The 23,053-nt window shown below is 43.9% G+C and overlaps 1 protein-coding gene and 1 long non-coding RNA gene across 2 annotated transcripts in view; one reads left to right on the forward strand and one right to left on the reverse strand.

The window, feature by feature from the left end:
* The window catches only part of LOC132954008 (xylosyltransferase 1-like), a 32,972-nt gene that overhangs the window by 1,406 nt on the left and 8,513 nt on the right, over positions 1–23,053 (forward strand). Inside the window, exons 2-8 of the mRNA XM_061026435.1 lie at positions 9,012–9,549; positions 12,893–13,065; positions 13,176–13,378; positions 17,862–17,942; positions 18,185–18,401; positions 19,214–19,390; positions 22,494–22,762. Of these exons, the coding sequence (XP_060882418.1) occupies positions 9,012–9,549; positions 12,893–13,065; positions 13,176–13,378; positions 17,862–17,942; positions 18,185–18,401; positions 19,214–19,390; positions 22,494–22,762 (1,658 nt within the window). The remainder of the gene's footprint in view (positions 1–9,011; positions 9,550–12,892; positions 13,066–13,175; positions 13,379–17,861; positions 17,943–18,184; positions 18,402–19,213; positions 19,391–22,493; positions 22,763–23,053) is intronic.
* Positions 21,519–22,581, reverse strand: LOC132954009 (uncharacterized). The gene is made up of 2 exons (XR_009665705.1): positions 22,448–22,581; positions 21,519–22,270 (listed from the first exon to the last, which is right to left on the reverse strand). It is a non-coding gene; the product is annotated as an uncharacterized LOC132954009 (long non-coding RNA).

The raw sequence follows: 23,053 nt of genomic DNA on the forward strand, positions 1-23,053 counted from the left end.
GCAACTTACTCAGGGGGCAAAACGAGCAGCGTTTATGTGTATTTCAGCTCAGTTCTTACATTCCTGGACATCCCCCTATTCTCAATCTTTCCCCGTCTGTACACACACATCATCAGTGTAATGTGTAATCACTGCACTGTCCCGCATGTCTGATCTAGAGGAGATTCTTCTGTGAAAATAATGCTGCTGTGTGTGTGTGTGTTGCTTTACCTGGTGGGATCCAGGTGTTCTCTCATGTTGTCAAGACATGAATGTACTGTATATGCTGCTGTGTGTGTGTGTGTGTGCATGAGTGTGAGAAAGAGGGAGAGACGTGGGCTGTATTGCAGGCATCCATTTTTACGTCCTTTCATTACAGTTAACCGGATACCCTGTGATCTTCCCCCGTGTGTGTGTGTGTGTGAGCAGTGAAATGTCCTGACAGTTATTGGCTTTAAAAGCGGTAGAGATACACGCCAGCACTTTTTTTTTTTTTTTTTTATAGAAAAGGGAGTTTTGGGAGGTTGAAAGGGGCCAGAAAACGGAGAGAAAATGAAACAAGAGCTGCGTTTAGTGTGTGAGGGCAAAACGAGTGATTTTAAATATGTGATCTGATGTTGAATCAAAACTACTGAGTCAACACTTAACTCCTTTAGTCATCCTTCAATTTGAGTTTTATTCTAACCTTTTTAAAGATTCATGTCAGTGACAGCTCCGAGGTTTTCCATGTGCTCCTCTTCCTTTTTGTTTTTGTTTACCTCCACTCTCCATCCATTCTTCTTTTTCTTTTATTAGGTGTCAAACAGCTTCAGGATACGTGCTCTTTTTTTTTTCCTTTTTAAATCGTGCTTCTTCTACATTTCGCAACATGCTGTTGTAATCTTCTTTTAGTGCTCTGTCTGCAGAGTTTAAAAGTTTGACCCAGTTGAAGGAAATTCAGCTCTTTGTTTTGACCGGTTTTGGGTCATGAATGTAAAAGTCTGAGACTAATCTTTACAGTTAAAAAAAAAAAAAAAAAAAAAGGCCTCTTAAATATCGGCTTGCTCTGTTGTGTCATCATCAAGAGCACAGAAAAAGTACATGATCAGTCTGTTAGGGGTGCTGCAGGAGGAGTTGGGAACCGGAGCGTTGCTGTAGTCTGGTAGCTGGAGAGATGCCAGTTCACTTCCTGAGCGCTGTACCGCGCTGCCCTTGAAAAACGCGCCGAACCCCCTAACTGCTCCGGCACTCTTCCATGTGCAGCCCCTCACTCTGACATCTCTCCATTAGTGCTTGTCCGGCTGATTTCCAAAACGTTACACAGACTTAGTGACAAACATCTGAAGAGGAGGTCGCCCTTTTTTTTCTTCTGTCCACTAAATTCATCTCAAGTGAAAGTGGGTGATAGTTTTGGAAACTGGTGATAAATGCAGGGTTGTCATGATACCACAATTTTAAACATAGATATGATACTACTAAAAAAAGGGACAATAATGATACCTGTTTGGTTACCACGGCAACAAAAACATAAGTTCTAGCCACCAAATCCTGTGATTTGTTGTTTCCAATGACCAAAAGTTGCAGTCAAACTTTTGAAAACTGTCCCAATTGCACAAATAGGCTGTTAAAACATTCGGTACCAAGCGATGCCAGTGTTTTTGTGCAACTTAGACAGTGCTCTCTCTCTCTCTCTCTCTCTCTCTCTCTCTCTCTCTCTCTCTCTCCTGTGGTTTCTGACGCTAGCAGTTTGAAAACATGGTATTGAAAAGTATTGACATTCTTGTGACAGCATTCGATAAATGTGTGAGAATGCTCTTTTGTGATTCATATTTTTAAGTTAATTGTTCAAAAAGAAAAAAATATTCACTCTAAATTTGATCAAATGTGAAGATTTGCCGCTAACTGTGTTTCTTATGATAATAGCACACCGAGTATCTTTCTCTCTTTTAGACTCTTACACAAATTTGAGGTTCAGAAATTACTTTATAAACAACAAGAAAGTCAGACAAATGGATAATGAAAATGAGCACTTCAGGGTCTGATAGATGCGTGTTGCGTTCAGGTGAATGTCGCTGAAGGTTACATGAACATGTGTGCAGGTGATAAACTGTGTGGAGGAGGTGTGTGTGTTTATTGAGGCATCCGCTTTCCAATAAAAGAGGAGACATCATTGGAAGAAGCTCAATAAAACCGTGTGTGGTGTGTGTGTGTAGGTGAGTGTGTGTGTGTGTGTGTGTAGGTGTGTGTGTGTGTGTGTGTGTGTGTGTGTGTGTGCATGTAGGTGTGTGTGTTTTTAAGTGTGTGCATAAACAACCTCTGCAGTGGCTTCCACAGGACACACATTCACATCACAGATTCACCAAAATACCTGCAGTGTTCAGCTTTCTAGAAACCAGCCAACAGGAAGGGTGTCTACAGGTGTGTGTGTGTGTGGGGGGGGGGGGGGGAGGGGTTGTGTGTGTGTGTGTGTGTGTGTGTGGGGGGGGGGTTGTGTGTATGTGGGGTTGTGTGTGTGTGTGTGTGTGTGTGTGTGTGTGTGTGGTTGTGTGTGTGTGTGGTTGTGTGTGTGTGTGGGGGGGGGGGTTGTGTGTGTGGGGGGGTTGTGTGTGTGTGTGTGTGTGTGGGGCTGTGTGTGTGTGTGTGTGGGGGGGTTGTGTGTATGTGGGGTTGTGTGTGTGTGTGTGGTTGTGTGTGTGTGGGGTTGTGTGTGTGTATGTGGGGTTGTGTGTGTGTGTGTGTGTGTCTGTGTGTGTCGTTGCTCCATGCACACTGGCCGTTGATGTCCAGTTGAGTGTGTGTACAGCGGTCGTTGATGGCGCCACAGCTGCACAACTCTCACATTCATCACACCTTTTGAGGGGATAGACACACACACACACACTCTCTCGGACACGTGTGCGCAAACACACACACCCGCAGTGATGTCAACGTGTGTGTGTGTTAGGCAGAGCTGTTTCACATCCTAACAGCCAGGTCAGATCAGATTAGAGGATTGGTTTGGATCAGGTTTCTCTGATGGGATTTATGCTTTCTAATCTAGTTTAGATTGTCCAATAATCCCTAAATACTGTGTGTGTGTGTGTGTGTGTGTGTGTGTGTGTGTGTGTGTGTGTGTGTGTGTGTGTGTGTGTGTGTGTGTGTGTGTGTGCTCCCATGTTTGTTTCTATCTCTATCTGTGAGGTTCAATTTAAGACCTTAAAAGTGAGAAAATAGGTTTAAAAAGTGCGGACGTTTGGCACAGTTTAGGATTAGAAGACGCAGCCGTAATTGTTTCCTTTAGAGCTCAAAGCAGAAAATAATTCTTTTTGAACTGGACGTAAATACATTTTCCCAGAATTATTGTTCTCGTGTCAGTGTTTCATTGTGTTTGAATTTGTTTTATAGTTTAAATTAATGCTGAAAATAGAAACATATTAAGGAATACAGGAGCTGTGTAGTGACTCAGCTATGTAGGGTTGTTTACCAAAATGTAACACCTTGATGATGAAACTAAATGAAAATCTGGTTTGATACCAAGGCAATAAAAAAGTTGTACTCACCCATATTTTGGGTAATTTCTTGTTTCAGTAACAAAAACATTGCAGAAAAACTCCAATGCACGGTACCAAAGACTCTACAGATGGTCTGCAGTTTTTCTTCTCCTATCTCGTGAAATCAAAGTCGTTTTTTTAAAGATTCGGTACTGTTATCAATCATTAAAGGAGCAGTATGTAACTCTGACACCTAGTGTTTAAAATGGGTACTGCAGTCCAGATTCTAAACATTGTAGAGAGCTGTCTCCCCCCCCCCCCCCCCCCCCCCCCCCCCCCCCCTCCTCTCTAGAGTCCATGCTCACACAGGTCACCATGTGGTGGACTCTGAAGCTTCAGTGTTTATCCAGCTCTGCATGGGTCTGTAAACCTTTCTGTGTTCTAACCTCTCTCCATTTTTCAAAAGCATCTCCAATATTGATCCTAGTTTGAGCACGTTTCTGCTCGTGGAGCTTATTAGAAACATGCAGAGGCTTTTTAGGTCGGGTACAATCACTTCTATCTGAACCACTTCTCTCGCCCGCTTCCATCGCTTGGGGTCAGTTCAAAGATTTGTTGCCGCTATGTGTCACTTTAATCCCTAAGCCGAGCCAGCACTTTCTCTCTCAGGACATACAGCTGCAAGTGAACACATCGCCATATGCATTCATGAAAGCTCACAGAACCAAACTCCTTCATAATGTTGCTTTAAAGCCCATTTAGTCTCATTTCAATCATAGCAGTAGGATTAAGTAAAGTCCTATTTATTCCTAACCCTTGCTACAGCTGTTCCCACATACACACATTTTATGTACACTTAAAGTTGTTTTCAAACATCAAATATCTCCATTCTGTGTGAATAGCAAAGAATAAAACAATAACCAGATATTTCTTAAACTGAAAACTTGTGCTTTGTAGGAGTTCAAGGTACACATCTGTCCTAAAAAATACACAATGCATCGATTCCTCTTTGTCGTACTTGGGTTGTCATTGTCAGAGTTTTAAAATTCGACGATATTGAGACCTGTTTTGATACCACCGCAACAACAACAAAAGAAGCTCTAGGCACAAAATATTAGCTCATTTCCTTTTTTTTTTATAACCAAAAACTGCAGGCAAACTCCTGCAAACTATTTAACTTTCATCAAAAAAACACATTGACACTGATTTACCTTTAGACAGTGCTCACTCTCTTTGTCAGACGCCATCTTTCGGCAAATTATGACTCAAGATCTGTCTTAAAAAAAAAAAGTTTTGTTACTTTTCAAGACTAAATGGTAAATGGACTTGAGCTTGTATCGTTCTTTTCTAGTTTTCTGACTACTCAAAGCTCTTTTACACCGCAGGTCACACCTACACATTGACGCCCTGATGGTAGAGGCTGCAGCATCAGAGTGCGAGGTGTGTCTGATGACTCCCTCTGTACGCCCTGCTGCCATGTTACTCTCTGTTTGCCGATTAGGCACAACACACTGATGTTAAAACCAGAAAGCTGCTTTATGTGTGTGTGTGTTTTTTTTTTCTCTATTTCCTTTGGGGATAATTCTCACTAAATCTGGTATAGATAGACTTAATCCCTGCTGTAATCCCGACTCGTCCTGTGAGTGCGTGGGCAACCACAACCAGGTTTCACAGCACCAAACCCGGGCCCTTCATAATAGTCCATTTAGCGTACTTTCCCTCCATCTGGCTGCACCCCCCCCCCCCCTGTTTCACCACCTCTATTTTCAGCAGAGATAACCTCCTTTCGATTGAGTTCTTTGTTTTTTGGAGCTTTTATTTAATCCTCATGAGCTTCCCAGTTTTCCTCTTTTTTTTTTTTTGGCTGCATCTTTGCACGAAGATAGAGACAGTCGAGTTGTCACTTTTTTTTAATTATGGCTTTGATGATGATGTGAAGACAGATTCCTCCTCCAAAGTTTAACAAGGAACTGCCTCTTCATTTCAGCATTTGCTCTTTTCCTTATGTAGTGATGTGGTGAGTTAAATCTATTTAGATTGTTGTGATAAAGCATCGGTTCAGTTATTGTTTCGCAATTGAAACAGGGGGATGATATTCTGCCTTATCTGTATTTTGACCCACCCCTATTGAGCTGTATTCAAGTTAGAACTCATAGTTCTTTTAAGTCGAGATGAAGTGATCAGTTGCAGAAGTCCGGGTCTGGTCTGTTTTCAGCTCCTCACGTGGGAGGATTCAGAGTTTAAATCGGTACCGGGGAGAGGAACTTCCAGAAACTTCTCATATGCTGCAGATTCCCAGAACCCGCTGTCCAGCGTTTTGGTTGGTTTCATAAACACAGGTCACATCAGGCTGTTTTTTTTTCTTAAAGACATCTTAGTGCAAACACTGTAAGGTTTCCACTCAGCAACAGCAATAAATTCCAGGCTGTGAGATCCCACAGGTATACTGAGAACAAACACACACACACACACACACACACACACACACACACACACACACACACACACACACACACACACACATACAGAAACACACACACACACACACACACACACACACGCACAAGTGTTTGATTAATGCATAACTGGGGCCTCTGGATGCTGTAAACAGCCTGGTGAAAGAGCTCTTTATGTGAAGGTGTTTTTAGCACACACACACACACACACACATCCACACACACATATATACACACACATCCACACACACACACACTGCTTGAACAGTTCATGAAGCACTTAAAAAATTGGTAATTGTCTGCATGCATAAGATGGAAATCACCCTTAAAGGCAGACATTGACACGGTGTTATCTATCATTAAAGGAGCAGTATATAACTCTGACGCCTGGTGTTTAAAATGGGTACTGCAGTCCAAAAATTCAAAACATTGATTGAGCCCCCCCCATTCAATTCAATTCAATTCAAACGGCTGCAGACGACAAACCAATTCTACTCTAAATTCTAACTTAATCTTCTTGCCGATATCTGAACATTTTGGTGCTCATCCTCGTGGACCGCTGCTCAGTTGCCATGGTTTCCTGTACACTAACGCATGGACAGCTAACGTTTGTAGGCTGAGTATCGCAGATTTACGCAGACACCAAGTTAGTAAAGTATTTACTGCTCGCAATGGCGTTGGCCACTACGGTGTAGAATCTACACTGTGGATACAGCACAGAAGTATAAATCAGGCTTTTAGCTTTCACACATTTTGGGGTGAGCTGGATGTGTGATTTTTTTTTACCCTTAACTTTTCCTGGAATTTTTCTTGCCAGCTGCCTTGTAAATGTAATATTGTGAGTTACTCTGCAATGCCACCCCTTATCACAATATAAAACTACAATGCCATGATGGGGGACTTCTTCATCCTTATCACCTTTTACCTACAACCATTCACTTCAAATAATCCAACATCCCGACATGTATTTTCTGATTCTTCCACATCAGTGTTGTTGTGGCCTTTTAGCAACAGATGTCAGAGCAACAGGTCTTCTTTCTTCCACTTTTCCCCCCTCTCTCTCTCTCTCTCTCTCTCCCCTCTTTTAACGTCTCTCGCCCCAGGCGCCTGAGGGTAACGGGCTCTCTTGTCTCTTCTCTGTTCTGCTTTATCATCGAGCAGCAGGAGGTCTGAAGGCAGCGTAGACGACTTCAATAAGAGCCTGCTGAGGAGGAGAGAGCAAAGTGACTCACACAGCAACACAGTGTGTGTGTGTGTGTGTGTGTGTGTGTGTGTCTGTGTGTAAGGAGTGTGTGTGTTAACATAAAGAATGATGTCTTTGTAGGTAAGCGGTGGTATTTTAGCCGGGGTTGGTCTCCATGGAATCCAAAGACTTCTGGGGGAGAAAAAGTCAGGCAGAGAGAAGTGTTTGTCTGCAAATCAAGAAATCACTCGAGGTTGTTTTTACGTCGTTTAGAAATATAAAAACTATAAACTGTAACTGTTATTGTAAAAAGCCTGAGTGATGTCCCCCGTCTGTTCCTGCAAGGGGCTTTGGAGTCTTATCGATGGCGGTCTCCATGTTGGAAATCCTGTCTCAGTCTAACTTTCAGTCGACCTAACGACAGGCTGAGAGCTGGAGCTGAGGCGGGTTTTAAACCTCCTGACAAACCGTTACACCGCGCCCACCTGTCAATCAGGTCAGCTACATCGCGCCTTATTCTGAATAACCCTTAAATAATCAACAAATTCACCCCGACACAGAGGGTCCCGATCGAGATATGAGCTAATCAGACCCATTTTCGTCTTTTCGTACTTGGCTGTAAAAATGTTGATTTCTGCTGCAAAAACGTCTTTTTTTTGTGTGTGTATGTGACTTCCTGTGCTGCTGCAGCCAGCCTCTTGTGGACATTTATACCTCAATGATGGCAAGAAAGCAGAAAATCCAGCGTCTCACACACACACACACACACACACACATTCTTCTTAGCTGATACCACAGATGAGATAATGAAAGGCTGTCTGAGGAGCAGGTGGCAGGAGCTGATATTTCTGCCTCACCACAGGCTCTCTGATTGTGTGTGTGTGTGTGTGTGTGTGTGTGTGTGTGTGTGTGTGTGTGTGTGTGTGTGTGTGTGTGTGTGGGATGGGGGGGTGGGGGGTCCAGTATGTGTCTATTTGAGTGTGTATGTGTGTGTGTGTGTGTGTGTGTGTGGCTGGAAAAGGCAGATGCAGTTGCGGTTTGTGAGATTAAAATACCCCTCGGAGGTCAGGTGGCTTTTCTAATAAAACTCGCACACAAACACATTCATATATATGAACACCTGACTCATGAGAGGTTCAGGGCCACACCTGTCTCAGGGGGTCAGAGGTCACATGAGCTCATAGCGGTAAGTAACCCTTTTCTCAGTCTCAGTCCTGTGTGAAAAGTGAAAGTGGTGTTGTGTGAGTGAAGAGGAAGACATGTAAGTTCTGTCATAAAGGACTGAAGTAGATTCCGGGACCTTCAGAAAGTGGTCTCAGGCCGGTTTTAAGACCAAGACTACAACACTATGCTGCCTTTGTATGGATTCAGGTAGAGAGCAGCTTACCTCTGTGGACAACGTCGTATCAGCATCGATATATAAGTTTATACTATTGTGTGTGTAAAGGGGAAAGAAGTACTTAAAGTCTTCATTTGTGATTTTTCACACTTAAATATAATAGAAATCAAGTATCTCCTCTGAAAATAACTCTGTGAGTCATGACTGTCTACAATGGGTGTAACACCCGAGTCCCACTGTCTGTGATGTTTTCAGAGTTTTCAGAGTCCTATCTTCAGTTTGTTTACATCGCCCGGACGGCCGGCTGACTCCTCCCCTCGTGTATAAAAGTTGTTTAATTGAGGGACTAGAGAAAAGAAGAATAACATACTGTACTCACTGCTTAACTGTGTTTCTAGATCACGCTCATTTCAGGTAAATTTACATGCAGTGTGAAGATACGAGCAGAATAAAGATCGCTAGCATTAGCATGCTAACACAACAATGCAGCAAGAGTTGTTTTGGTTTCATGCTGGTGCTCAAGGGCGACATCTGCTGGATCAAAAAATCACATATAAAGCCTTTAAAGATAACAGGAAGTCATCGTTTTGTCCTCTCCCTCACAGGATGTCTACCATTCTCACCGGCCCAAAGAGAAACTCCGCCTCGACAGCAACAACAACGAGAACTCCGTCCCCAAAGACTTTGACACCATCGACAGCAACAGCAACCTCGGAGCTCGATCCCAACGCCAACGGGTGCCGGTCGCAAACGCCAAACGAAAACTGGAGAAGGCCCAAGAACGGGGCATGCTGGGGAAACCCGCCAACGACGTCCTCAAGTACCCCGCCGTCCAGCCCAGGGGAGCCGGCCACAATCACAACCGCACCACTCTCGTCCGGAGGCCCCACCCCCAGGTCCCCACCAGCTCCGCACCGGTCCAAGGGTCCAATCGGGATCCGTCGTTCCTCCAGGTGAAGAAGTCCGCCTCGCTGGAGCCGAGGAAGGAGCAGCCGCAGTGTGAGATCAGCGGGAAGGAGGCCATCTCGGCGCTGTCCAGGGCGAAGAGCCGCGAGTGTCGGCAGCGGATTGTGGAGGTGTACTGCAAACACAAAGAGAGGGCGCTGATGCCTGAGAAGGTGCCTCGCTTCTGCCCCATCGAAGGTGAGACGAACACACACACACACACACACACACACACACACACACACACACACACACACACACACACACACACACACACACACACACACACACACACACACACACACACACACACACACACACACACACACACGCACACACTTAACTAGACGATGAAGTCATGATAAACACCGTGGACATTTTAAGCTACTGAGGGGGGAAAAAAAGTACCAGAGACGGACAACAAGACAGCCCTCCAAAAGTGAAGCCAACACATTTGGAGCTCCCTTCACTGACTCGCTGCAGTATGGGTCATTAGCTCCGCCTCCTCCGTGTTAACATACAGGACAAACTTTAAAATCAAAATTCACATCAAATTAATTTCCTCAGATTTTTGTCCTCAAAGAAAGTTCTCATCAAGCTGATTTCTGCCTGAATGTAGTGTCATAAAAGCCGTCAGCATTTAGATTTCCCAACTTCCCTGAATGCATCAGAAATGATCGGTCCGACCTCCATTCAACAAACAAACATTTTAAAGATTTATTTTTGGGCTTTTTGGGCCTTTATTGTAGAGAGAGGACAGTGGATAGAGCTGGAAATCAGGGAGAGAGAGAGAGAGTGGGGAACAGGCCGGATTTGAACCTGGGTCGCCCGCTTGGAGGACTACAGCCTCCACACATGGGGCGCGCGCACTAACCACCGCGCCACCAACGCCCCAACAAACAAACATTTTAAACGTTGTTTATTTCTCCTCTTGAGGACAGCAAAACTTTACTTGTTACTTTTTTTTTTTAAATCTGCGTCATGATGCTGTTTTTTTTTTTTTTTTTCAGCAAACTTAAAAACCTGAAAATCACAAGAAAAACTGATTTTCTATTTCAGGTTCATACCGCTGAAGTAATCCAGATTTGGACTTGGTGGTGGCCCATTTTTTTTTCTTCTAATGGAGAGCTGAACATATTCCCCAGTGAAAGTAGAACACCGAGTTATTGTACGCAGTTATTTCAGATGTGCTGACCATTTTAAATTTGAGGGCTGGTTAACTCCTTCATGTTAGCAAAGCCGGTGATTGAGCGAGTCAAAGAAATGACAGAGTGAGAGAACGAGAGACGGAGAGCAAAAGGAATCACAAAGGAAACAGTTGGCTCCTTTGAAGTTGGGGGCATATTTTCTTCAAAATTCACCCTTTGAGAAACTTTTTTTTTTAACCCACCACGTGCCGGTTTCCACACAGAGGCGGAGGCAGCCAACTATTTTCTATTCAGGGACCGAAAGCATGAATGGACACGGGGAGGATGATACTCATCCAGCGTAATTACTCTCTAATTAAATAGCTTGTAGGCTTATTTTTGGAATAGCTGACTAATGATTTAGTTGTAAGCAAAAGCTCTCAGAACCTCCCTGGGCCAATTGAGGTTTCATTTATATGATTACAGGTTCCTTTGATGAAACAGTAGTCATTATATCCACAGACCAGCGACGCATGATCTGGTTAGAGTCCGACTGTACTCAGTATTTTACAGAGTGAGATCTGTGTTTCTGTGCTCATGTCGGCATTAAAGTGTACATCCTTTACATGTGCACGACATCGCTTGCCTCCCTCTGCAGCGCTCCACCGAGCCGCCTGATTACAGTCATTCCTCCTCAAACTCCAACCCTCAGCACGTCCCGGGGTAGGTCACTAATTAGACCGAGCAGGCCTCAACCCGTGCCCTCTTTTAGAGACAGCAATGATGATGGAGAAGCTTTTGGCCCGTCAGAAGATTTTTTTGTATACACAAGAAGCGGATTTAGCTCAGGCAGCCTCGGAAAACCTGAATTCTTCCAGGAAAGAAGGGAAGTGAAGATAAAGGGCGAGAGTGGAGAACGGTGACTCATAACCTTGAACGTAGAGTCTTTCCCGCTAACCATTTCTAAGATTTTTTTGATGACGCAGTGTCTAACAACGGTGCTCTGAGTTAAATGTCACAAACTACAGACGGACGACAGTTGGGCTGCGATGATGATGTTTGATTAATCTGTTCCATTTCTTTTTATTGACCAAGGATATACAAACAATTTGGCACTGATATATAAAATACATTTAAAAGAAAGACACAGGTGCAAATCCAAAACAGTACTGAACAAAAAAAAAAAGTAAAATCTTCTTATTTGTATTCTTCTTCATTTCTTACAAGTTTCTTTACATTTTAATTTCTATAAAGTAGAATAGAAGAAACCGAAAGGTGTGTAGCAGAGCCATCACAAACTTAGAGGTACCGAACATGTACCAACACTTTGCCAGCGTGGAATTTAAAGATGGCAGTCGGTGGTCGCTGAATTGACTTTTGTGTTTGACCAATCAGCGTACACTGATGTGTGGACCAATCACAGAGCACTTGAAAGTGCCCTCTTGTGCTGGGAGAGTACCGACTCTGAAGCAGGAACTAAAAAAGGTTCCTCTTAACTAAAGTAGCTCATAGTTCCTGCCGGGTTACGACAGTTCCTGGAGGTCTGACAACACCCAATAACAGAGGAGAGACTCTTGTTTTTTGGGGATAAACATTTCATGTTGGAACTGGAACGGAAAATAAATTGTGCTGATGTGTTAAAATATAACACTCTTCAGATCGCGCCTATCCCACACATATCCTGTTGACCCGACATGCATGAACTTCTGCTTTTGCAGGAAACCTTTGCATGGCGCAGCTTTTCTTTGGATTACAGTACACAAAGCTTTTTGATATAAAGTATAAAAGTGCGGTTCCCCCTTTGCCTTCTTGGAGCTGACTCTCTGCAGACTGCTGTAGTACTCTGTGTTGTTTCCTTCTCGCAAGAATACAGAACACAGAGAGACAGATCATTGGTTGAGAAGATTTGTCACCTGGCATTAAAATAAATAAATAGATTTTTTTCAAGATTCTTTTACATTTTTCTACGTTTTCTTTGTGAATTTGAGCTTGGAATAAAGTAAATCTAAAGCATAAAGAGAAATTTAACCGAGGCGTTCGGTCACTAAGAGGGGAAGTAGAAGTGCAGAGACAACTTTTGTAACCTATAGCAACAACAAGCGCTGGAGAGAAGTGCTCTGAAACTGAGGCTGGGGATGTCTCAATACCAGAAAATTAAACTTTGATAAGACACTAGTGAAAATCAAATGACGTTGATACCTGTTTCAAAACCACAGCAACAATAGAGGAAATCCTAATCATCCAATATTTGGAATTTCTTGTTTTTAAATATGAAAATGTAATTATGATTATCGATGGATGAAAAAACAAGTTCTTAGCATCTCAGCACTTTTTCCCACAGAGCCTGAAAGCATCATTAAAGTTGCATCATGTCGTATGTCTTTGGAGCTGAAGCCCTTGTCTCCTCCGTCCAGGTAAAGCTAACGTGAACATCCAGTGGGACGAGGACCCCTCGGCTGCTGCCCGGCTCGTTCCCGCGCGGATCGCCTTCGTCCTGGTCGTCCACGGCCGAGCCTCGCGTCAGTTTCAGCGTCTCTTCAAAGCCATCTACCACACCTCGCACTACTACTACATCCACGTTGACCAGGTGAACCAAGCGACCAAAATATATGTTGACGTCGTTAACAGATTCACTAACTCCTCTTATCGATCGTCTGAAAATGGACTCACCTCTTATCATCTTTTTTTTTCTCTCAGAGGTCTAACTACCTCCACAGAGAGATCCTGTCTCTGGCGGCCCGGTACCCCAACGTCAGGGTGACTCCCTGGCGGATGTCCACCATCTGGGGCGGGGCCAGCCTGCTGACTATGTACCTGCGCAGCATGGAGGACCTTCTCAAGATGGCCGACTGGTCGTGGGACTTCTTCATCAACCTCAGCGCTGCAGACTATCCAATCAGGTGAGAGACTGAGCCGGTCCAGGAAGCGAAGGGTCAACAATCAGCTGACTTTGCTCCGGTTCCAACGCGTTCTCCTCCATGTCGGCTGACGGTTCATTATTATTATGACATAAAACACACGACAATAACTCAGACAGGAAAGCAACTCCCATGATGCATCTCACAGCCCCAAACATTTATCAAGTACCTGCCCACCTCAGCTAATCAAGACGGTAGCTCCCCAGTCATTAGCCGTACAACAAGGCAGGAAGGCCCGCCCCCTCTCTACATTGACAGACATGCAATACAACCTCTCAGGGACAGTGTTACTGGAACAAGATCTCCAAAGCCACCAGAATCCACTGACAAGAATGGACACCACAACGGACATTTAGGTTCTGCTGCTGAATAAAGTTTGGTATTTAAAAGGAAAAGCTATTTTTATTTTGCAGTAAGTGAAAGGCGGAGAGTCTCTACTACTTTGAAAAACTTGTTGAGTGTCCTCTCTCATGGTCTTATGGGTTTGGTGTGGGCGGTTCTGGAGGTTTGTTGTGTCATTTTGTGTTGTAGAAATTTTGAGTTGGATCTAAACTCAACATTTAAAATACCAAAGTTGCCCAACACCCATAAGTCGTTCAGACCCGGGCAGTGTTAGACTCGAAGCTCCTGTGTCCTGCAGGGTGACATGATCGTCCTGTCAATGGAGCCTGGTAGCTGCGGAGGGAGCGGTGTTATGGTGGTTTTGGGTTAAAAAAAATGAATCGTGCATTTGCAAAAAAGATCTAAGACTGTCAGAAGTGAAAATGATCTCACATCAACAGACTCTAAATCATTAGAAGCTTGGTTCCTCTATTGCGTCGTGTTTTTCCCTTTTTGACTGAGGGGGGGGGGATTTATTTATTTACTCGTCATGTTTGGTTCCTGCTGAACATCCCATCGATTCGTCTTCAACACTGTGGCAGCTAAACGCCGCTAAACAGTGATCCCGCAGCCCTGTGCGCCGCCTTGTTTGGTGTGTTTAAAGGTCTTATGGATCAGGTTACCGGCGTCCAGCAAGACCACAACTTCATCGACTCGGCATGGATCGGGGGAGTCCGTGCAGCGCTGAAGCGGAGCCCTTTAATGGCTGCCCTGCTGCTTGGGGAATTGAGGCGGGGATCTGTTGTTGTAGGAAGTGCTTTGGCTGTGATCATTGGAGATATTGACTGATGGTTTACTTCACAGTGTGGAAGGCAAGAAAAGAGATAGCATAATGAGGTGTTGTGTTTTGGCTTATCGATGTGTTTCAGCTGGCGCACAGATGTTGTCTTTCTTCACTCGGCTGTTTGCGGCACCACATGTCAGCCGGCTCTGATCGCTTTCTGTCTTTTTTTTTTGGGGGCGGCTGTGGCCTCAGTTGGTAGAGTCGGTCGGGGATTGGATCCCCGGCTCCTGCAGCCACATGTCCGATGTGTCCATGGGCCAATACACTTAACCCCAAGTTGCTCCTGCTGCTTCGTTGGCCGTGTATGAAACTTCACTCAGCAGCCTCTGCCATCAGTGTGTGAATGTGTAGGTTTGACCTGCGGTGTAAAAGAGCTTGGAGAAGTCAGAAGACAAGCTCCAGTCCATCTTTCTTTTGGCTGACTCGCAAGTACATTAGTATGTTTAACATACTAAGAATTAGGGCTGGGAAATATATCGATTTTTTAAGATATATTGATATATTTTCAAACAAGATATAGGGTAAGACGATATCATTAATATCGATATAGTTTATGTTGCATTAAAATAACGTTATAGAGGTGTCAGGTCGCCTTTTTCTCATCTCACTGATGGTAACCCTGCTCCTCCTCTCTCTCTCTTTTATTGTATTTAAGGAACATTTTTATTTTATAATATTACTTTTTAAATTCACAATCAGGTAGTTTATTTTTCCATGTGTTTTCACTGTTAATAAAATACATATCGATATATATCAAGTATCGCCATTCAGCTAATCAATATCAAGATATGAGTTTTGGTCCATATCTCCCAGCCCTACTAAGAATCGGCTCCATTGGGCAGGAACTCATTTCGGTTTTCAGGCAATAAAATCAGAGCAGTTTAATCGTCTTACTGGGCTGATTGGAGCCGCGGTGGTTTAGCTCTGCCGCCTCAGAGCAAGAAGGGTTCCTGGTTTGAATTCCCCGCCGGACGGGAGCCGCTCTGTGTGGAGTTTGCATGTTTCTCCCTGGGTACTCCGGCGTCCTCCCACAGTCTAAAGACGTGCTCGTGAGGTTAATTGTTGACTCTTAAATGGCCCGTAGTTGTGAGTCTGTCTCTCTGTATGTCAGCCCTGTGATTGACAGGCAGCCCAGTCCAGGGTGTATCCCCGGCTCGTTCCCAGTGACAGCTGGCATCTGCTCCAGCCCCCGCGGCGGGCCTCGATCGGGACAAGTGGTATGGGTAATGGACGGATGGATTCAGTTAAGAGTGATTTTTAAAAAAAGCAGCAAATCTATCTTTAGACTGGAGAAGATAAACCCCCCCGACAATAACTCAACCAAACGATTGCAGCCACATTATGTGAAAGAAACATTTCAAGTTCTTCTTGCTGTTCTTCTGAGTGCTCCTCATAAGGATAGTAATATAAGAACACACACACACACACACGTACTCACTGAACTGCTCTCCTCTGTCCTCCCATCAGAGTGACTGTTTGAACACCCTCGCAGCTAAAATCCATAGCGCAGCCAGCCACAGCATTAACACAACCATCAATAGCTGTGACATCATGAAGGCACATGGAGAGTGAGTCAATGGAACAGTTAGTGTGTGTTTGTGTGTGTGTGTGTGTGTGTGTGTGTGTGTGTTTTCATAGCTGCTGTATGTTTCAGGAGTAGGTCACTTGTACTTTTTTAAAATATGAAACCTCAGTGAAGTCCAGGAGATCAGACATCCAACAAAACCCAAACAGCTGATTCAATCTGTCAAACATTGTGTCCCTTATTGTTCATGGTTGTTCAGACATTGTACTAAGGGCCTTTAACGTCGTGCTTGTCAATGTCACTTCTCCCTCACCGTCCAGTCAGAATCAAGAAGGGGCGGGTCTTCTTGGTTTGTCACCTGTCAAAAAAATGGTGGAGAAGAAACTACTTGTCTTTTTAAGAGAACAATTTTCCAGGTCCAGTCTAGAGCTGCTGCTAATCCCAGGACTTGATTCATGGCGGGGGGGGGGGGGGGGGGGGGTCCGACAAAAAAAAAATCCACTTCTTTCTCGTTGTGAACCCCATGGCAGCTTTACCAAACATTTAAAAAATACAGAATCTGAATTGTCAAGCTTGTTTCTGTCTGTCTTTTTTGATTCAGTAGGACATGTAGAGTCTGTTTCATAACCAGTTAAAAGCTACATGAGAAGGATGTCATGTGAGACCGTCTGTAGATGAGCGTCCTCAGTCAGATTTAAAGTGTGTGTGAGAGACTGATGAACACAAACATGCCCACAAACACACACGTGCATGCCTGCGGTTCGTCTTAACGACTGTAATCAAATGTAATCAAAGCGATCCGTCTGTCTGTCTGCTGTCCTGTCTACTCATTAGTGCGACACCGGGACCGAGACGTACATGTGCTTACAGCTCAGGAGGGGGGGGGGGGGGCTGTTTGAATGAATGTGCTTCCTCTGCTCCAGGACTCACACACACACACACACACACACACACACACACACACACACACACACACACACAGCTTTACTTTACTGTTGCTGTTTTTCTCCCAGTTGGAAGAGGAAGCTAAATAAACTGGTCCAGCTGTCCTGAACACACTTACATGAAGCTCTTTGAATTCCCGTTACTGGAAGATTGTTTTGCATTGTTTGACCGAAGAAAGTGCATCGGTTAATAACATCCTGCTGAAAGAGAAATCCTCCCTTAAAAACAGTGTTTAGAAACAGTGTTTTTAGGGTTTGATTATACCGGACATTAAGATGTTTTCAGGGCAATAAGGTCCAAATTTAAGATTTTGCTGCAACCAATGGACCCTCTCTGTTTCATTAGTTTACAGTCAAACACATTTCTTGTACAAACAGAAACTCTGACCTGAATATTGTGCAGAACCTAAGTTCAATTAAGTTGTTTTCTTTACGTCTAAAAACAGATATCTGGATTAGAGTGACGCGTTTGGAGCACTCTGTTGTCAGGAGCTTATTGACCATTTACATCTGAATGGCTTTGATTGTATAAATTGTCTGTATTTAAAAAATCAGACCACCTTTTGTCGGTTTGAAATGCCTTCAACCTGCATTCTTTCTAATGGCCAGAGGGGGCGACGCTACTGACTACATGAAGAAGTCTGATTGAATTGAAAGTTTTTTGCATTACTGAGCCTGACTCCTCGTTTGATTAATGCCTCAGTAAATATTTTCCTCATGGTCCCGTAAAGGGTCTCAACTGCTAGTTTCAAGTCTTCTTCAATACAGCTTGATGTTATTTTTAAGCCTGGTTGTCTGAGTTGTTGACTGATTGCCGTCGTCTTCCTTCAGGACCAATGAGCAGCTGGTGGCTTTCCTGTCCAAGTATCGCAACATGAACTTCATCAAGTCTCACGGCAGAGACAACGCACGGTAAGAGAGCGAGGCGCTGGGATTGATTCAGTGAAGATATCGTTTAAACGCTTAAAAATAGATTTGCAAATTCCCTTCATTTAGGATTTTATCTGCAGCTGTTTAGTGGAATTGTCATTTCTGCCATTTTGACAAAATGTTTATAAAACTGCTAAATAATGAGCTTCATTTTGTAAACATTAAAGACATGCAGTCTATTGTTCTCTTTCCAGTTTAACACTTCTCCTCTGTGTCCCCCTCAGCTTCATCCGTAAGCAGGGTCTGGACCGTCTCTTCCTGGAGTGCGACACCCACATGTGGCGTCTCGGGGACCGCAAGATCCCGGAGGGCATCGCGGTGGACGGAGGCTCTGATTGGTTCCTGGTAAACCGGCCTTTTGTGGACTATGTGGTGAACTCCAGAGACGAGCTGGTCAGCAGCATGAAGCGCTTCTACGCCCACACACTGCTGCCAGCTGAGGTAACAAACACACACACACACACGCACACGCACACGCACACGCACACGCACACGCACACGCACACACACACACACACACACATGCACTGGAGTAACCCCTCAGATACAGTTTAACTACAGAGGGAGAGTTTGCTGGTCTCCTATAGAGGAGTACCAGCTGCTTATTTCAAGGTAATCCACCTGGTGGTCACGGATGGTATCACTCTCTGGACTGATTTTAGCCCTGTTCACACATGCACTGCACACCTGAATAATTCCTGATATCATCATTTTGTGTGAATCCAAAAGACCGTTTTTTTGCTTCCTAAGAAATTTTGGTCGTTTTTATGTAACGTTTATGTCTGAAATCCACTTTTAGCATCCCTCTTCTTCTGGTGTGTGCAAAGAAGCAAAATATTGAGTTAAATTAGAAGTGATGTAATAAGTGCGTGAAATTGTTCAATGGGAATATATTATATTCGATTTACGCTTCTCATGTCAAGTGTCTTATATCCAAAAGACTGGACACTTTAATTTAAACTAAACCACAAAATAATGTAAAAAAAAATGTTAATAATTCGATTTTTGTGCAATGGAGATGGTGTGAAGGAATTTTTTTGCAATTTTAAATAACTGAAAACAAGGAAAGGTATCGATGTCCTCTGATTTTTCCTGGTTTCATTCAAGTTTTAAATTCTGGTACAGTGACAGTACATGAGTCTCAGCTGGCTGGAACACAAATCTGTCCGAGCTACGTCTGCTGTAGTGATACACTCTTTAAAAATATAATGTATCTGAATTCCTCATTAATGTTTTTCCGTCTCTTCCTGCAGTCGTTTTTCCACACCGTGCTGGAGAACAGCGCCCACTGTGAGACCATGGTGGACAACAACCTGCGGCTCACCAACTGGAACCGCAAGCTGGGCTGTAAGTGTCAGTACAAGCACATCGTGGACTGGTGCGGCTGCTCCCCCAACGACTTCAAACCCTCCGATCTGCCACGCTTCCAGGTAAGACTTTTTTATTTTTATAAAGTCTGAGCAGCATCGTCTCACGTGGCGTCTTAATACTTACATTTGCAGCAAAGAGGCATTTTCCTGAGATGCACAGAGGCATATGTTTTTACGTAAACTTTTTTGACTGGGGAACTGGCTTCTGCAGGGGACGCATGAAGTTTGTGGGCACATGCACACAAATAATGTCTTTTTTTTTTACCCTTTCTATCCCCACTTATGATATGTACTTATAAGTAACCCAACCTGGCAACGTAAACCTTCTTACATAAAGGACCATGATTCAAAGTACAGCGATGATCCTTTAAGTCCTCAGTAGTCGTTGTCTTAGTCCTCATTTGTGCAATGACCCCCTCGATTTAAAGGCTTAATATGTGATTTTTTGATCCAGCAGATGTCGCCCTTGAGCACCAGCATGAAACCAAAACAACTCGCGCTGCATTGTTGTGTTAGCATGCTAATGCTAGCGATCTTTATTATGCTCGTATCTTCACACTGCATGTACATTTACCTGAAATGAGCGTGATCTAGAAACACAGTTAAGCAGTGAGTACAGTATGTTATTCTTCTTTTCTCTAGTCCCTCAATTAAACAACTTTTATACACGAGGGGAGGAGTCAGCCGGCCGTCCCGGCGATGTAAACAAAGTGAAGATAGGACTCTGAAAACTCTGAAAACATCACAGACAGTGGGACTCGGGTGTTACACCCATTGTAGACAGTCATGACTCACAGAGTTATTTTCAGAGGAGATACTTGATTTCTACATTTAAGTGTGAAAAATCACATATAAAGACTTTAAAGTCGGATTAACACAAAGACACAAACATCTCTCTGATTCGCTCCTTTTAAAGAACTTATACTCTTGACTTTGCCATGACAACGGACGCCCCTTTATTCTGTCAGACTTACTTTAAACTTCTTGGTATTCACAGTTCACTATTTTTGATTTTAATTTGGATTTTTTTTTTGGATCAAACATGATGATGCGTCTGCGCTGTAACAGCTGGTACAGTAGAGACCTGCCACATATATCACAGCATCAAGGGGTCATATAACTGTACTCTTCAGTCCTCCTGTTCTGTCCAGCCGTCCCCTCTCAGGCCCTCAGTGGCTGAACACCAGAATAGCTCCATATTCACAAATTAGCAGTGCTGCTTTTACTTGCATCAGGCGGTCCCTGGCTCCCTGTAACGACAGACCTGAAGACAGCGTCTGTGGTGGAGCTGCTGATGGTTTCTATAAGAGGAGCTGATCCTGGAAACAGCTGTGCTCTTCAGGCAGATAGTATTTTTAGAGCTTTGTAGCTAGCTGGCTGCCGCTGAGGTTTTATAAGGTTGTTATTATCATAATGCCGGGGTTTGCCAGCTAGAAAGGCGGCTCAGAGACCTGAATGGAAGGTCAGGAACATACTTGTGCTGAATATACAATACACACACTATTTCCATCTGCTGCTCTGGCTGTGATGTGACCGTACTATACTTAGTTCAAATAAAATAAAATGATAGAGAAAAATGTCTTGAGTTTTCATCAGAGCGACACATGGCCCGTCCTTATGGTTTGTTTCAGGCACATTAGTTTTAATTTGGATGAGCCGCCTCGCTGCAGACGTTCAAACTCTCCTCCCCGACTTATAGAATATTTGAGAGGGTATTTTTAAAGAAGTGACTTCAGATGTTTCTGTGACAGTGATACAAACTAAACTTAAACTAACAACGCTGAAACTAAACTGACATGTAAAACAAAAAGAAGAGGGATGGATGGATAGATGGATGGATGGATGGATGGATGGATGGATAGATGGATAGATGGATGGACGCTAGATGGATGATACATTGATGGATGGATGGACGCTAGATGGATGATACATTGATGGATGGAAGATAGGAAGGATGGATGGATGGATAGATGGATGGATAGATGGATGGATACATTGGTGGATGGAAGATAGGAAGGAAGGATGGATGATGGATGGATGGATGGATGGATGGATGGATAGATGGATGGATACATTGATGGATGGATGGATGGATGGATGGATGGATAGGTGGATGGATGGATGGATAAATAGATGGATGGAAGATAGGAAGGATGGATGGCTAGATGGATGGATGGATGGACGGATGGATGGATGGATGGATGGATGGATACTTTATTTACCCCCTGAGAGAAAATTAGGTGCTCCCGACTATAAGTTTTCACATTTAACAAACAGTGAAAACAGAAAATATTAAATTCTAAAAACAAGACACCAAACAGAGTCCTGAATAATTAAAAACTGCATCGACTAAATGAACAGATAATTAAAATACTGAAGGTCTCTGCAGTCCTAAATAGTTCTTATTATTGCACCAATCCCCAGAGTGTTGAGGAGAGAAAGGAGGGCAGTGATGTCATCCACAGCTCCAGTCATGAGCCTGTGTGTTATGAAACTATGAAATACTATAAAAACTTCCAACTTGATAACTACTAAAAAATATATTTAAAAAAAAAAGGCTCAGTGAAGCTGAAACGGCTCCATCAAGAGAGCAGCTGCTTTAATCATATTTGGCTGACCTCCTTCGTGCAGAGTGAAGGAACAAGTCCCGCTCTGATCCTCTAAACGAGCGCCGCCTGACTCTGTAACTAGTGGTCAGCTCGTTGTGTCAGGATGCAGGTCGTTGGGTTTCAGTCCCAGAGAAAGCCCGCAGTAAGATCTGACTCCGCTGAAGCCTGGTCAGTCCTCGAGGGTTTTTCTTAACGATGAGGTTTCATGGTCGCTGGAGCTGCTGGGGACCACCATGAGCTCTGGGTTTTTTTTATGTCACACCCTCCTGATGACATCATCGACCACACCTTTCCCTCCTTCTCAGTCGAGAAGCCTAGTACCTTGGTTTTCCTGGAGATGTAGAATAAACGTTTCTCATATAAATGTGCTCGTTGTTAAAATGTAGAATGACAGTTTTCATGCAGATTTAGAAAAAGGCAAAACTTTACTGGCTAAACTCCTGGATAAAAAAGTTGCACATCCTTCCTTTTAAGTTATTTCACTGAGTTATAAATGTTGTATTCTCACCACGCTCATCCCTCCTTGTCTCTTGTCCGTCCGTCCTGACCCACAGCAAGCATCCAGACCCACCTTCTTTGCCAGGAAGTTCGAGGCCAGCGTCAGCCAGGAGATCATCAACCAGCTGGACTCGTACCTGTTCGGGACGTACCCGGCGGGCACCCCGAGCCTCCAGGCGTACTGGGAGAACGTCTACGAGCAGGAGACGGACGGCCCCGCCGGCCTATCGGACGCCACGCTCAGTCACTACCACGCCTTCGCTCGGATGGGGCTTTCCCGCGCTGCCAGCTCTCTGCAGGGGCATCCCAACGACAACAGCTGCAGGTATGAACATTTTAAACCAAAGATTATTTGAGAGCTGGGTTTGTTGTCATGGCAACAAGGCAGTCAGTTTTGTTCAAAACAGTTCCGGAAAGAAGAACATCCAGAGTGCCGGATGAATAACTGAAGACAAACCAAAGATACTTTTTAGGAACGAGTGATCTGAAAAGTGTGTATTTGAATCATTCCTTGCTTTCTTTATAGGCTCACACAGGTATTAGTCCTCTCTGTCCTGAGTGTGTGAGGTTGTTGTGTCAGTTAATTTGAGTTTTTGCAGAGTCACTGTCTGAAGGG

This window comes from Labrus mixtus, chromosome 20 (genome assembly GCF_963584025.1).
Source record: "Labrus mixtus chromosome 20, fLabMix1.1, whole genome shotgun sequence".
Classification (NCBI taxonomy): Eukaryota; Metazoa; Chordata; class Actinopteri; order Labriformes; family Labridae; genus Labrus; species Labrus mixtus.